Here is a 15,875-nt window from a genome sequence, read left to right on the forward strand (position 1 = left end):
CCAGCACTTAAGAGGCTGAAGCGGAAGAATCCCAGTTCAAAGTTGTTGTGGGTCACAATGTGGGAGACTCTCTCAACATAAAACATTGAATAGTTCCACTCGATTCCTCTTTATTCAATTCTCTACATGGTTTTTAACCTTAAAAGAAGACACAGGATGTCCACATTCCTATGTCTTGTGTGTTTCTGCAGATTTTCTTGCAAAATACTAACCTTACTATGCTCTGTGTATTGAAAGACATTTTTCTAGTTTGTTTTCATTTTGCTCCATTTTACTAACTTCATTGTGTGTGTATACACACACACCCACACACACACACAACTTCAGAGGCTTGTCACACCATCCAGAAATAAGCTCATCTCTGGTCTGTCAGCAGCCTTTGTTGTCATACTGCCATTTCAAAGCAAACCATGACATGAGTTTTGATGGTGGATGATGGCCCTTTGAAATTAGGGCATGGGATTTATTTAAGAAGTTTGCTACAGTGTAACAAACTGACATCAAATTCCTTTGCATTAGAATTGCAACATGGTGCATCATTCCTGCAGCTACTCTTGACAGTCTGTTGAATTATGAGGGAATTATTCAGTGATAAAATTGACACCTTTTAAGAATGAGAATTCAATATACAGGTGTATTGTATATATGAATTTCAAATTCATTGACTTCTAAAAATTCGTAGGGGTAAGCTGAAATTATATGAATCAAATTTTAATGTAATTGCTAATGGAATTATAACAAAAATCACTTCATAATTTACTTGGCAGTTAAATGCACCCTTAGCATGAAGTGCATCTTTCAGCATTTAAACCTTTAAATGAAAATTGACAGTACAATCTAGGATGGGGGAAGTATTACATATTCCTTAAGCTTTGCCCAATGACCCTGAATTGGAAATGACTTAGGTACCGCCTGTAACTCTGTCCACTTCGTGTGCACAGTGTAGCCTCTGCACTGTCTGTCTGAGAACTAACCCAATAAGCTTCTCCTCTTGGCTTTGTAGTTCACCTCGCCTCGCAGTGGCATCTTCTGATAACCGTCAGTCTGTGCTTAGTGAGCATGTGGTGAGTGGACAGCCATGTTTGTGTCTTTGGTACAGAGATCACGTGTTTTGTATGCCATCAACCATTTTGCTGGGATTATTTTGTTCTTTTTAATGGACATGATTACGACATTGGGTTAATGGAGTTGCTTTCTGTTGATTCTGTGAAATAGACTGATAAATAGACTAACAGCCACCACGAATGGCTACAGGTCGTGATGGAGAGGTTTAGGATATTTGTGGATGCAGGTGAGGACGGGCAGCGCTGCGCTGTGCTGCAGATCCAAGTGAAGAGAGCCCAAGTCACTGCAAAGCCTAGTGAGACCACTAGGTTGAAAAAAATAAAACTAATAAAGCTGGTTAAAAATAAATGCAGTTTTATTACATCCATGATCACACAGCTCACTGCGAGACAGCATGTGTGTTCTGTGGGTGCTTCTTAGCAGCCTAGTGTAATTGACTATGGCTGTCTCTGATGAACATCTATTACAGTGAAATATAATTGTCTAAAATGTTTTCCACTGTTTACTGGTCCTCAACATTTAAGGGTTCCCAGCCTCACACAGTAGTCGTTGTCATTAGCTTGATTTAACATTGCCTTAACCCCTTAGAGTACACGTGTACCTTAAACTTTGTGTAATTCTTGCAAATCACAAATTGAATCTCAGTGACTAACATCTGATTATACTTGATGATAATGATGGTTTGTTCAGCATGGACAAACGAAGCAAGATGAAGAACATTAAGGCTGTGATGGATCTTTTAAAGAAGCTTTTAAAAATGTTTATTTTATTTTAAAAAGATTTACTTATTTTATTTTATATGTCTATGTTTGTCTATATGTATGTGTACCACAGAGGCAGAAGAGGTGTCAAATCCCTGGGACTGGAGTCACGGGGTTGTGAGCTGCTGTGTGGGTGTTGGGACCCGAACTCAGACCCTCCGCAAGAGCGGCCAGCACTCTTAAGCAGTAGATCACCTCTCCAGCGCCTCGGTTTTGTTTTTTAATTTTGTTTGCCTTTTTAAGAAGTCCCTTCATGAATCTCCTTTTGATTTTCACATCTTATCATTTAATTTGCTTACAAGATTATCTAGAGCTGAGTTGTTCCTGTCTCCTCTCCTGAGACTGGCCTTGCAGAGCATGGCTTCATTAGTTTGCTTTAATACTAAGCAGGTGAGACCTGACAAGCAGTTGGTCCTGTAAGTACTGTACCACCCTGCAGTGCTGTGGAGCGTCCCCTCACACTGGGAGTGCGGGCCTCAGCGCTTCTGTTGACTGAGTGCTTGTCCATTGGACTCCTGGTTTGAAACCTAAGCTTTGCAAACATAACTGAGTGAATGCCCACATCTGCCATCACTTATACATCTCTAACATTTTGTGCAAACCTCTCCCTGTTCTCACTCTTGGTTTCTCTCCATGTATTTCCCCATTGTGTAGCATTTTGCAGTTACCTATAAGCATCGTGCTTACCACAATCATTTGACTGCGCAGACTTAAGTGGATAACTGCATCTTAACATGGGGATCACCATGCTCAGGAGACTCACCCGTCAGATATACCTAGTGTTATCTGATACTATACATAACAGTCAAGTTCCCCAGTTTTCAGATGAGACCTCTCATCAATATTTAAGACCTCAGGCTCCACAAAGAGCACACATTCCATTGAGTAGTGATGCTCTTGGGCCTCTGGTCTTCTGCTTTCACAGCACTGGTTTGTGCTGCTTTGCGGAGCTGACTTTTGTTTCCTAAATGTGTTCAAGCCAAAGTTTCAGAGACTAATTGAAAAGGAGCACCCTTATCAGAGGTTTGTTTGTTCCCCATCTCTCCATTAGGTTCCCGGGCCCGCATGATTGTTGAGCTAGCTTCGTAAATAAATACTCAGAACACCTTAACATTTCCCTCCTGAGTGTAAATGGACAGTTTCTCTCTGCTACTTAAACTTACTTGGGCAGTTACTTCTGTAAGATCTTAAACTACTCAGATCTGAGTCATAGCATTTAGCAATTTAATCCAGGAAACTCTTAGGAAAAGTCTGGGTTTGTCTCAGCATGTTTTAAATTTTCATGAACTTCCAGTGAAGCTTAGCCTTTATACCACAGTGCATTTGTCTTGCTGAGAGCATGGCAGGATGTAGCAAATCCACACTTGGGAAGGTGGGACCACCGCCTTCCCTGTGAGCCCTGTCTGAAGAGCTGCACTTGGTGGGAGTGCCCACATAGCACAGACTGTGCCATGGCTCTTGTCAGGGCTCGGCAGCTCTGTCTTCTGGGAATGCTGTCAATCAGTTTAAATCATTCTAACAGTAGTTTCTAGAATATTCCAATTAGAATCAGTATTTGAAATGTTTTTTTTTTTTTTTTTTTTTTTTTTTTTTTTTTTTTTTACTGTCATTCCTAGATCATTAATTTATTTATCTTGAAGAAACAAAACAAATCTCACACAAGTTGGCTGTAGGAGCTCGCTTGCTTGTTTTTCTGATTTCACCCAAGTTTCCTTTTTTCTTTTCAGTCATGGCTCCGAACCTCATCTTGAAGAAATGGGGAGCATGAGGCTGGCAGCCGCTGCCTGAGAAGCTGTCCCCGTGTGGTGGTTTTGGAGGATGGTGCTGTCATTACAGGCCATTTGTGTAGCTTGAAGACAGCTCTTACCCTGGCCACAAATACATTGCTTTTGAAGCAGACGTTCTTGGTGGAGAAATGGTGATAGTTTTGTTCTTTTTTATTCAGTTTTTTTCTTGGGAAGTTTTCCATGGTTTAAAGGCTGGTTTGATTGGCCCCACCTGGCTTGGCTGTCGAGTGTCTCTTTCTTGTGTTCTCTCTCTCTGTAAAGAACTGTCCATCTTCCTTATTTATTTTAGGGTGGTTTCTTTTTCTTCTTTAAGACTTGTGCAATACATTTTGAGGTGAAATTTAGTGAATTTTTTTCTGCTAAATTAGAGAATTTAATCGACTGTTCCACAGATTGATTTTTTTGAATATTTGCTAAAGCCTAATTCTTTATGCTATGATAAGTCCCAAATGGCAGTACCTCATGTTTACCTAGCTTTTGTACTTATATTATTTTTCAGAGGAAAAAATACTACTGTAAATTGTAAATAGTACATAATCCTATTGTCTGCAGCTCTGTGACTGTTGGCCATGTCATCTCAGAGGATCAGATAAATAAAGTTTATTTCCTATATAATAGTTTTCATTGTGCTTCTTTTTAAATTAAAATCACTTCAAGATGGTTAAGCATCCATGTTTCAGTTCAGGTGAGTGAATGTAGTGAGGGCTGTCAGGTCAGCTAAATGCTGATCACTAGGATAGATGTGTGTGTGTGTGTGTGTGTATGTCCAAAGTTACATGAGTAACTAAGGAGGACATGGATGCCCCTTCTGTATGTTACAGGAGGGTTTCTGTTCTAGGAGTCACTGATTGTTCTTAAGCCATATAAGAGAGAAGTTTCTGGACATGAAGCTGTGGGAACTGCTCAGAAGGGTTCTCTCGCTCCTCACATCCTGGGCAACATGGTTCTTAGACTCAGATCTATAAAACCTCTGCCCAGGATGTTGCACTGGTTATCCAACCAGCCTGCTAGCGTGCTGGGGCTTCCTGCACGGTGGGGTAGGGGCCACCCACACTCTACAACTGACTTGCTCGCTATTCTCTAGAGAGAAGACACTTCCACCCATGGCTTATTAAATTGGCAAAATTGTGTCCCACTGAAGGGTTTGAGACAGTAGTTCTCTTCTTGTCTTTTATGCCTCTTTCCAGGGTGGCAGTGCCGGCCTCTCAGTGCTCTCCACACAATGTCTTGTAATTTCTCCTTAACCCCTTATGCAGATACCCACATGTAAGAGAGTGGCGTCAGTTGGCAAAGGTTTTCTATAAAGGGCCAGTTAGTAAGCATATTTGGTCCTAGAGGCCATGTGCTCTTGTTGTAGTCAGAAGAAACTATATAGACAATTCTTAAATGAGTGAACATAGTGTGTTTCAATAAAACTTTATTTGTATTAAAATGTTTAATATTTGTACACATGCATAAATATGTTTGGATGATATTATCCACCTTCCCAGTCCCTTTCCCTCCCAACTTCATGTGCTCTCTTTTTAAAGTTGTTATTAATTTAATATCCACAGAGTTTATTAGTGCTGCTTGCATGTACATGGATGTGGGACCGTCTGGAGCGTGGGCAGCCTCTGGGGACCCACATCCCTGAAGGAAACTGATTCCCTTTCCCAGTAGCCATCATCTGCCCAGTAGCTCTCCAGAAATGGGACTTATGGGCTCCTCCCATCCATGCTGAGATCTTGGCTGGCTTGATCTTGTGCAAGCCTTGTGCTTGCAGCCCCAGGCTTTGCGAGTTCGTGCGTGCAACTGTGCTGTCATGTCCCACAGATACTATTCAAAATGTTATTTTCAAAGAAGGTGTCAGGAGGTTGAGGGATATTTCCACAGTTGAGAGTTCTTGCTCCTCTTGCAGAGGACATAGGTTCAGTCCCAGCACCCACCTACCAGCTTACAACCATCTGTAATTCTACTTCCAGGGGATCCAACATCCTTCTCTGACTTCCATCGGCCCCAGGCGCTCACATGGCACACGTACGTACATTCAGACAAAACATTCATACACAAAAAGTAAATCTTAAAAAAAAGTTTTTTTAAACCAGAATTTGGTTCTAAGGTATAGTTTGCCAGCTCCTAAGAAGCCAGTCAAGCTGGGCTCTAAGCATGGAGTCAAGAGAGGAATAGCAGTTCATATGGCAAGCAGGTGTTGCTGGCTTTGCCTCGGTGACTCACACTCTGTGTGAGCACCGCTGTCTCAGCCTACTTACCCAGTGGGAAGAAGGACATTTGGTTATACTCATGCTAGCACCTTGGGCCCAGGTGAGCATTTTCAACAACCCTTACTGATTGGAAGTTGGAAGATGTCAGACATTTCTCTACCATAGTTACAGGACATATTGACATCACAGCTGTCAGCTCAGGGCTGGGTGCTTTGTCTTCCATTCTCTGATGCTTGAGAAATGAAAGTTTATAATGGCTGCGGGTCAGCTCCAGACCACAGAGAAAGAGCTGTGATCTCAGTGTTCAGTCCAGACCTGGCCAGAGGCTGGCTGTCCTCATCACTGCGGTCAAAAGCCCTGCTGCCAAGAAAACAGCGCTTCTCGGGGAAAGCTGCGAGGACTCGTTCGGTTGCCACGTTGGCAAAGCCTTTCCCTGCAGTGACTGTAATTTGTGCTGCTTTGTGTATGTGTGCGCATGTAGAGCTTAGTAGACGATGGCCTTGTTATTACCTGCTGCTAGAAATGATTGAACTTGTCATTTCTAAGTTAAAGGATGGGCACACTATGTTTTTGGTTTTATGATGTGTATGTGTTAGCCCTTTAAAGCAGTTTTTAATGTTACCATATGCACGTTTGTGCATCGTGACCGTGGGTGCATGTCATGGCTCACGTGCAGAGACACTGAGCAGCTCTGTGGAGTTAATTCTCCCCTTCCAGTTTCCTGTGGTTTCAGGAATTGACTCAGGTCAGCAGGCTTTTGCAGCAAGTAACTCTACCCACTGGGCCATCTCACCAGCCCCCTAGCCTGTTTCTTGTTTAAACCCAGGCCTTCATGAATGCCAGGCGAGCCCTCTGCCAACTGTAGGTTTTTGCTTTGTTTTTTTCTTCTGTCTTCCCCCTTTCAAAACCCGGTGTGTGTGCATGCGTCCATTTGTAAGTCTGTATTGAAAGTCATTAAAACTGATTTAACTCTGTCTTGAATTATGTGCCATTTTATTCACAGGCCATGCCTAATGTAATAACCATTTCTCAGCTGTTGGCTAGGTTAGTTGCACTTAGTACTTGCATTAAGTACACCACAATGAACTTACTGTCCATGGCATGAGAACACTTGAAAAAAAACCAAGCTAGCCAGTCTGCCCCAGCAGCCTCTGCTGCCCACAAGTGAGTACACTTCCAGTCACTTTGTGGCAGCCTTGTCTGGCACCATGTCACTGGCATTGTAGGACTGATGCCCAGATGAACATTCTGAGTCTATGTCCTCTTGGATCGTCATCTTCCAGTGGCATCACCAAAATTTGAAGGGTTAGAGGTGACTTAAAATAAGTCCATCTAAAGCACACACCCTGGCAGCAATGTGAGGACAGCAGGTGAGGGATAGCCAACCATCCAGCCTTGAGCCACCTGCTTCTGTGCAATGTCCCCATTGCACAGAATTTAAAATTCATAATTTAGTCTGGGACATCTTTAGTTGGGTTTTTGTTCTTTAGAAGTGTTAACTTTTTAAAATTAATATTTATTTCAGCATGCAGAGCAGTGTGTTTGATTGTGTGGTCTTGGTCCATTTGATGGGGTGGAGATGGCTAGACAGCTGCCTGTTAACTCCAGCTCTGGGGAGACAGCATCCCCTCTGGCCACTGTTGGTCCCCCCAACACAGACAGACACATAGATGGAAAGTTTTCCATGCTACAGGAGGAAGGCGTCTGTCCCCTTGCCAGATGGAGTCTGCTGTTAAACAAGGAATGCTTACTGTGTCCCTGCTCTGTTCCCATTCTTCCACGTCTGTATGTCAGGAGTGGCCAAAACACCTCATTTCCCTTTTTAAATTCATCAATCTGGGGCACGGATGATGAGATCTGGATAGGACATCTAGTGCAGTCGTGGGACAAGGCTTTCAGGTTGTCCTGTGGTGCAGGTGAGTGGACAGCCAACGAGGACATGCATCTTTGGCTGCCATTGCACAGTTTGTGGTAGATGGATGTGTTGTTTCCAGTTCTTCACTCTCCTGTTTTGTATTCTGCCACTATGGACCTTGCTGTGGTTTTCTCCTTTTAGAGTGGGGTAATCATTTCCCCACCATCTTCAGTCTGACAGACGTCAGCCACATCTCAGTCCTGGCATGGTTCAACCTTTGTCTTCCGTCTGCCACAGAGAAAGAATAAGGTAGGTCCGGGAATGAAAAAGAAGAAACAGCTTGATTGTTGCAAACCTGAGGTTCGGATTTGTTACTTTAGTATAATCTAGTGAAAGTTGTAAAACAGTAGCACAGTGCCACGTCTCCAGGCTTTCTTTTTCCTGCTTGGGGTCTGTTTGGCCTCTTCTATTTTATTGCTAGTTATATGGGGGCTACATAGCAAGACCAGGCAACAACAACAGAAAACAGTTCAGAGAGAGTACAAGAGAATAACAGAGCAATTGTGGCCTCTTAGCTTTCGAAAACTAAAAGCAAGTAGAGCCCAGATTAGCTGGAGAAGGAACAGAATGAAAAAGCCAGGAAGAAATCGATAACCTAGAGACCGTGAGATGACCTGGAGACGGAGGGTTAATACAATGAAAGTAATAATACTTGGATTTTGGAGATGAATGAGATTGACAAACTTTAGTCAAACCAAAAGTGAAAGAAGACACAATAAATATGCTTAGAGAGGAAATGGAGAGACAAAACAGACCAGGAAAATCCAAAGGATGATTGAGAGAAAATACTTGAAATTTTAATATTCCTCATAACTAAAATCTCCAGGGAAATGTATATGTTTCTAAAAGCATGAGCTTCCAAAACAGTGCCAAGAGGGTACAGACAAATAGGTATGACTGACAGTGAGGCCAAAACTGAGGAAAGCCACATCAGCATGGAATACACCAGAAGTCAAGATTCGTTACAGAAGAATGTACCTGTGTTCCTCCAAATACCCCAGACACACCAAGGGAAGGGCTATCACCATTCTATTAATCTGGCTTATGTTACCTTCAACCCACCAGCTTTGTTTTGTTGTCCCAAGGCCTCACACATGACAAGCACAAGGGTCACAGACCTACATTCCTAGTCCTCCCCTTTCTTAATTTTGAGACAATTGCCACAATGCCAAAGGTGGGCCTTCAGCCTCAGCCCCTCAAGTGGCTGTGATCACTGATGTACACTGTGTCACAGCAAGGGAAGGCGGAGGAGAGACCAAGCCGCAAATGTGAATCAGGAGCTCAGTAGAACCTAGGGTGTGGTTCACAGAGACCTGGGTGAGAATGGCCCAGAGGCAAAAGTCTGATGGAAAAGGAGAGGACCCAGGAGAGCTGAGAAACATTCTGAAAAGGAGCAAGAAGAGGCAGCTGTCAGCTGGAGACCAAGAACCCGGGAGCCCCTGCAGAGCCAGTAAAGGAGAGTGAGGGGACAGCAGGGGTCCTGACAGAAGAATGGCAATGGCTGCTTGCTGCTCACACACTGGGGTCCCTGAAGCATGTCATGCAGCCCTTCCTCTGCAAGCTCAAGTCTGTGGCCTCCAAGATGCTATGGACCCAGTGCTCCACCTTCACAATGAAGAGTAAGAGGACCCCAACTTGTGAATTCACACACAGGTAAGGGATTTTGCCTGTTCTCAGGGGGAAGCCCTGTAATTGCATCTGGACACCCACAGAGGGCGCTGCTCTCTTTGGAAAGAGAAAGGACAGGCGCGGCTTTTCTAATCAGCCTTTTCTGAAAGTTCGACACAGGCCAGTGGGAGACCTCCTGAGGATCCAGAACTCCCTTATAGCCATATTTAATCTTAGTTTAAAAAAAAAATTTTTTTAAACTGGAGTTTACTGAACATGGCAAGGGTGAAGGTTCATTAAGAAAATGCTCAAGGGTCAGAAAACACCAGGGCCTTGGTTCCTGTGATAACATACTTTTAGTATCTTAGTTTCTGAACAGTGGGTGTGCTATAATTTCTCAGCGTTAGACAGTGTGGCTATGAGGGGTGGGTATGCCCAGAGAAAGAGTTCTTACCTTGAAAACAGCTGGTACGATGGCCTGCCCGACAACTGCTTTTACACCAGGTGCTTTTCCTGTCTTATTTTCTTAGCTCTCACTGCACCCGTGAGCAAGAAGCCTAGGTCATCAGAGACCCAAAATGTGCCAGATGCTAAATCACCATATTGGCTCCTCCTGGAAGAAGAGTGTTTTATCTCGGCCTGGCATGATCCACCATCGGCAGGCCGGTCGAAGCTTGCTGCCATGGGAGTCCACGGGAGTCCACAGCATCTTGAGGCCTAGGTTGGGGTCCTACACTCTGACACTTTGGCATTTTGTTGAGCAGCGCAAGCTTGAAGGCTAATCCAGACTCAAGGGCTGGGAAAACACGGGGCCACACCTTAATGTCAAGGAGTGCATGTCCAGAAAAGGCAAAAAGCTGTTTCCTTTTTTACAGACATTGACTACACTGGGCCAGTGTACAGACTATGTAGAACTATGAACCAGCAAAGTAAGAGATCTCTCTGCTCCCACTCAGGCCTTCCAGTGTGTGTGGGTTGTGGTCTGTCGCTCTGTTTTGTGGTTTTGCTGGGTTCTCTGAGCCAGAGTGCACTGTCTAACCTACGCAGTCTTTCTTCAGATAGGCTTCCTGGAAGCTCTCGGAGTCATGCTTTTGCTTAAGGGCCGCCTGACTTCCCCAGTCAGCTGCCTTAGTTGTAGCTCTCTGGCAAGGCTTCAGCCATTCATATCTAATCCTACATGCTGATTAATGGAGGCGGCCTCTCTTTTATTGTCCCTCTGTGGCAGCTTGTCTCTGGTGGCAGGGCTAGAGGCCACTCACAAATCTGTGGCCATTTATGGGCAAAGCCAGAGCCCTGCTGTGCTCATTCAGAGGCTATTGGGTCCGGAGGTAGGAGTAACATTCTGCTCTGTGAACTTGGCCAACAACATCCTTTGTGTGTGTGTGCAGGTTCACAAGGGTACACACAGGGTCTCTTGCTGGCACAGATCTTGCTGATTTAGCTAGGCTGGCTGGCCAGCAAGCCCAAGGGTTTCACCAGTCTTCGCCTCTATGCTGGGATAGAAAGTGCACAGCACCGTGCCTGGCTCACTAATGTGGGTTCTAGGGACCACACTGTGAGCCCCAGGTACTTCACAGACTCAGCAGTCCCAGCACCCTCATCTTTATGAGCAGGTGGAAAGGCCTACTTGTCAGACTTGTCTCCCTTCCCAGGTCATCGCCATCCATATGTAAATGTGATGCCATCCATGGCCTCTTCCTTACATGGTTGACTCTGTCTTCACCCCACATTCCCTTCTAGGGAACAGAAGGTCAGTTTTCCCACAGCTCTTCAGAGATGAACCCTAAGCAAGTGTCTGTGTTCACTGCTTGTCACTCAGGGGACTTTCCTCCCCCTGTGAACCCCTTTACTTAGTAACCCATCTTCTCTCTCCACTCTTGGTAATACTGGTGCCGAGGCCAGTGGACATTCTCTGTCCTCTGCTGATTCTCCACAGTGGCCTTTCTCCTGGAGACTCTTCCGTCACTTGGTGTGATGGTTCATCTTCTCCTGGCTAGACTTAGAATCACCTAGGAGACACACCTCTGGAGCTGTCTTCCAGAAAGGTTACCTGAAGAGGAAAAAGCACCGTGAATGTGTTGGGTGAGCCTTAGCATTTGTCTCTCTGCATCATGAGGGCAGTTTCCAGGGCCCTTAGGGAGAGAGTATTTGGTTATCCGGAAGGCAGGTAGTGATGCTATTAGCTGTGTTCTCAGACTCCCAGCTCTCTGTGGCCCCCCACTCTTGTTGGTTATAAGCCTTTGTCCCTGGAGTTGATGCTCCCCACAACAGTCCCCGGGCAGTGAGTTCTAAGGAGAATTGATGGAATTTTTAAGTTCAGGGGATGAACGGATACTTGATACTTGTACTTGGTATGGTCTTGGGTTCTATAAGAAAGAGGCTGAGCTAGCTAATGGGAACAAGCCAGTGAGCAGGACCCTCAAAGGCCTCTGCTTCAGCTCCTTCCTCCAGGTTCCTGCCCTGGCTTCCTGTCATGAGGGACTGTAACCAGGTTGCTTTTGTTCATGGTGGCTATCACAGCAACAGAGGTAAACCAAGTTGCCGGGGTGTTGGACAGCTCCACCTACCATTCCTAAGTGGGGCTACACTGCACCTTCATCCCGAGAGAGTCCATCAATCAATCTCTCTTACCATCCCCTCCCCCCACAATCGAAGACCAGTTCAGGGAAGGTCACATGACCCACTTTGAGAGAAATCTAATTCTAGGACTTCTGATATACAATACAGATGTGAGCTCCGGCATAGCTGTTGGGATTTCGTAGTCATAGGAAAGTATGGAATTTCTGCACCGAACACCAGCAACCCAAAGAGAAGCCATGAGAAAGCAGAAAGGAGGAGCGGGGCATCCAGGGGCATCTGAGCAGAATTCTCTGGACACTGGAATGAAACCCAGACTCTCAGCTGTTTGAACCGCTAACAATTCTTTCACGTCATGAGTCACTTAGAGATGGACCTTCATGTAAGTCCTTGACCGACGAGCTTCCTGTAAAGTGTAAACAGAACAGCACTCGGCCAACAGTGCTCAGCAACTGCCACTCTGTCACCAATATTGTAAGTGTGATGCAATGACTTTGTAGTCACGTGACTTTAAATGGTTATAATTCATCTTGTGTATGTGTGTGTTTGTATGTGTATGTGTGTATGTGTGGTGTGTGGGTGTATGTGTATATATATATGGTGTGTGTATATGTGTGTGTATGTGTGTATGTGGTGTATGTGTGGTGTGTGTATGTGTGGTGTGTGTATGTGTGGTATGTGTATGTGTAGTATCTGTATGTGTGCATGTGGTATGTATGTGTGTGTCTATGTGTGTAGGTGTAGTGTGTGTGTATGTGTGGTATGTAGTATGTTGGGGGTGTGTGTTATGTATGGTGTGTATGTGTGTGTTTGTATGTGTATGTGTGTATGTGTGGTGTGTGGGTGTATGTGTATATATATGGTGTGTGTGTATGTGTGTGTATGTAGTGTATGTGTGGTGTGTGTATGTGTGCATGTGGTATGTATGTGTGTGTCTATGTGTGTATGTGTAGTGTGTGTATGTGTGATGTGCGTGTATGTGGGGTGTGTGTGTATGTGGGGTGTGTGTGTATGTATGGTGTGTATGTGTGTCTGTGTGTGTATGTGTGTCTCTGTGTATGTGTGTTTGTATGTGGTGTGTGGTAAATGTGAGTGCCCTTGGAGGCCAGAAGCAAGCTTTGAATCCCTTGGAGCTGAATCTACAGGCATTTGTGAGCTGCCCAATGTGTGTTCTGGGATCCAAATTCTTGTCCTTTATAGCACAGTAACTGCTCTTAACTGCTGGTCCCCCTCTCTTTGTAGCCCCTTTAAAAAGTTATACACCTCCACTTTAGTGTGTTTTTATTCTTAACTTCAGTATCCAATACCCAGGTCCTAAAGGAGAGGGCCTGATGGCATTCCCCAGCCCTCTGCAGCCTTCAGGCTTCAGACACTTCTCCCAGAACTGCATGGGGGGCTGCTGCTGGGCCCGCCCACTCTCTGCTGCTCTGATCCTTCCCAGCTCACCTTCAGGTGTGGGTGGTACACACAAACACTTCCAGCAAAGGTCCCCAGTGGCCTTCCCCAGGAAGATAGTGCCAATAAGAGTCAGAAGCCAACAAGAGTCAGAAGCCTTGAAGAAGGGGCCTAGAGTAGAGTGACATAGATGTTACGATGTGTCTAAACCTTTCACACAAAAACTGAAAGCGTCTAACCCAAAGAAGAACAAACAGGCAGGCTAATGCAGAGCACATGGGGCCACAGGCCCATCAGCATTTCAACAGCTTTGCCTTTCCACCTCTGGACTTGGGATGACTGCGGGCTGGCTTCCTCGGCTAAATATAAAGGTAGCTCCACTGGAGAGACCGGAAGTTTGGATGCTTTCATTTCTACAAGAGTAGCGGACTAAACTTCACAAGAACCCACTGTATTCTGCTGCAGGTTATTTGTCATTTATTCCTGACCACAGCTCTCTTTTAAAGCCCATGGCTCTGAGAGACTGCATCAGTGAGTGAGACGTGCTCAGCACACGTGAGGTGGAGCCTGGCTCAGGCCCTGGCTTGTCACATTGTGTAAGCCACAGTTCTGCAAATGGAGACGGCAGATGAGCAGGTGGGCAAGGTCATTCATGCACGCACAACATACAGTTACAGTAACAGCCGCCTCGAGGTGTGACTTCCATGTAATAAGCTGTATATAATCCAGGGCCAGCGAGATGGCTCAGAGGAGCAGCAAAGTGGAAGGAGAGAACTGATTCCACAAAGTCATTCTCTAATCTGCCCCCTGACACGGCCCTGGCTCCTGTTTCCTTCCACCTCCCATCAATCCCACCGTGTAATAGAGCCATCAGAATGTGACCCACGACTGGTCTTTCAGCATCTGAGCCATAAGTCTTTTCTGTGAGATGGGGAGGACACTTGATAGCCAAATCTAACATTCCCTGAGTTAGTTCAATAGTTGTTGAGTCTGGGGGTCTTCCCATACTAGGGAAGAGAAGCCTTTTGTTATAAAGACGTTTTGCTAAGATTTCCTCTGTGTCTGGTTTATATTTTCATTCTGTCTAGAGAGTAAAAGCTGTTGCTTCTGGTAAATTGCTCTTAGTACTCGACATTTCAGGGACTCTACTCCATACTTTAAAAACCTGAGTTCCATCCTGTAAGCTTTCTTTGGTGTGATGGCTAATATTATCACAGGATCTAGAATCATCTAGGAGACAGTCTTAAATGCCTTTGAGGGAGTTTCTAGATTAGGGTGGGAAGACCCATCCTAAAGTGGGTGGCACTATCCCATGAGCAGAGTACATTCATCTGACTCTCTTTGCTTCCTGACAGGGGCTCAATGTGACCAGCTCCTGCCTTCACACTGCCCCTGCCTTGATGGGCTACACTCTCAAACCATGAGCCAAAACAGACCCTCACGTGCTTGAACTTGTCAGACAGTTCAAGCTGTTTTGTCACAGCAACAAGAAGAGTGACAAACACACTTGTCCTGACACTGTCACACAGTGACTTGGCAGTGCATTCCACTGGTCACTTAGCCTGTATATTGATTTTTTCCCCCAATTATTAACTGTTCAATCTTTAAGATGAGGACCACTCATCACGGTGGAGTGTGCTGATTTTGTGTCTTTCTGAGTATACTATTCGGATCAGCTCAGTCTGCTAGCTCTGTTTCCTTAGAAGTAAGTTGTATATCAGGTCGGAGATCTTTCCCATGGAGTTAGATTTCTATGACTTCTTGATGTTCCTCAGGAGGGGAATCACCATGGCGTATAGAGTCTAGTTCTGCACAGAGATCCGAAAGTGGCTTCTCTCCACCTCAGTTCCCAGTGTCCTGGCATCCTTCATATCTTACACTTCTGTGCAAGAGTCCTTCCTGTGTGAGCTTCAGAACAGGGATTCTTTTAAAACTAGATTCTACTGCCTTCCATATTTCAAGGTATCTTAAGGATTTTATATCTCTAAGAAACCCTTTTTCCAGTTTTCCCTCATGACTATGGCTCAAAACTATATTTTGTCTCATGTATAAGGCCCTAGGTTTTGTACTAGAAACATATACATGCCAAGAAAATACTATGCCATGAACCAGATCCCTGTCTGGTTTGCAGCTTTGATGCTTGCCTCTCTTTTCTGTCTCAAGAAGCAGGTTATAACCACGTGCTAGAGCCTGGTGACTTGTCACAACGTGAGAGGAACATGCTCACAGACACAGACAGAAAAACAAGCTGAATTGGGCTGTCTCGGTACTTTCCAAAAGATGTTTTTAATTCTTAATTAACTCCAAGTAAAGCATATTTTAAAAACAATCTCACTACGTCCCTGTCAGGGAATTCATTTAGATAAGATAATACTGGGAGGGAGGCAGGGAGGGAGGACTGTGTGGGCCTTGTCTGTCAGGCCTGTGGGGGTCATTCTTCCAGAAACTCATGGCATCATGAGGCCAAACTGTTCTGTAGCTTGGACGAGTAGTCACAGTATTAGTTGTTCATGCTTTAAATGTGTGTGTGTGTGTTTGTGTGTGTGTGTGTGTTTACATGTATGCA

General features: G+C 44.9%; 1 protein-coding gene across 14 annotated transcripts in view; it reads left to right on the forward strand.

Moving 5' to 3' along the window:
• Golga4 (golgin A4) overlaps positions 1–4,230 on the forward strand; it is an 83,255-nt gene extending 79,025 nt beyond the window's left edge. For 9 of the 14 annotated variants that reach the window (XM_034484482.2, XM_034484491.2, XM_034484486.2 and 6 more), the window contains 2 exons: positions 1,004–1,064; positions 3,554–4,230. In XM_034484482.2, the coding sequence (XP_034340373.1) occupies positions 1,004–1,033 (30 nt within the window). In that variant the 3' untranslated portion in view covers positions 1,034–1,064; positions 3,554–4,230. The remainder of the gene's footprint in view (positions 1–1,003; positions 1,065–3,553) is intronic. The other 5 variants (XM_076917887.1, XM_034484481.2, XM_076917888.1 and 2 more) reach the window with 2 other exon arrangements.
• The last annotated feature ends 11,645 nt before the right edge of the window (positions 4,231–15,875 follow it).

Source organism: Arvicanthis niloticus, chromosome 21 (assembly GCF_011762505.2).
Source record: "Arvicanthis niloticus isolate mArvNil1 chromosome 21, mArvNil1.pat.X, whole genome shotgun sequence".
NCBI classification, from domain to species: Eukaryota; Metazoa; Chordata; class Mammalia; order Rodentia; family Muridae; genus Arvicanthis; species Arvicanthis niloticus.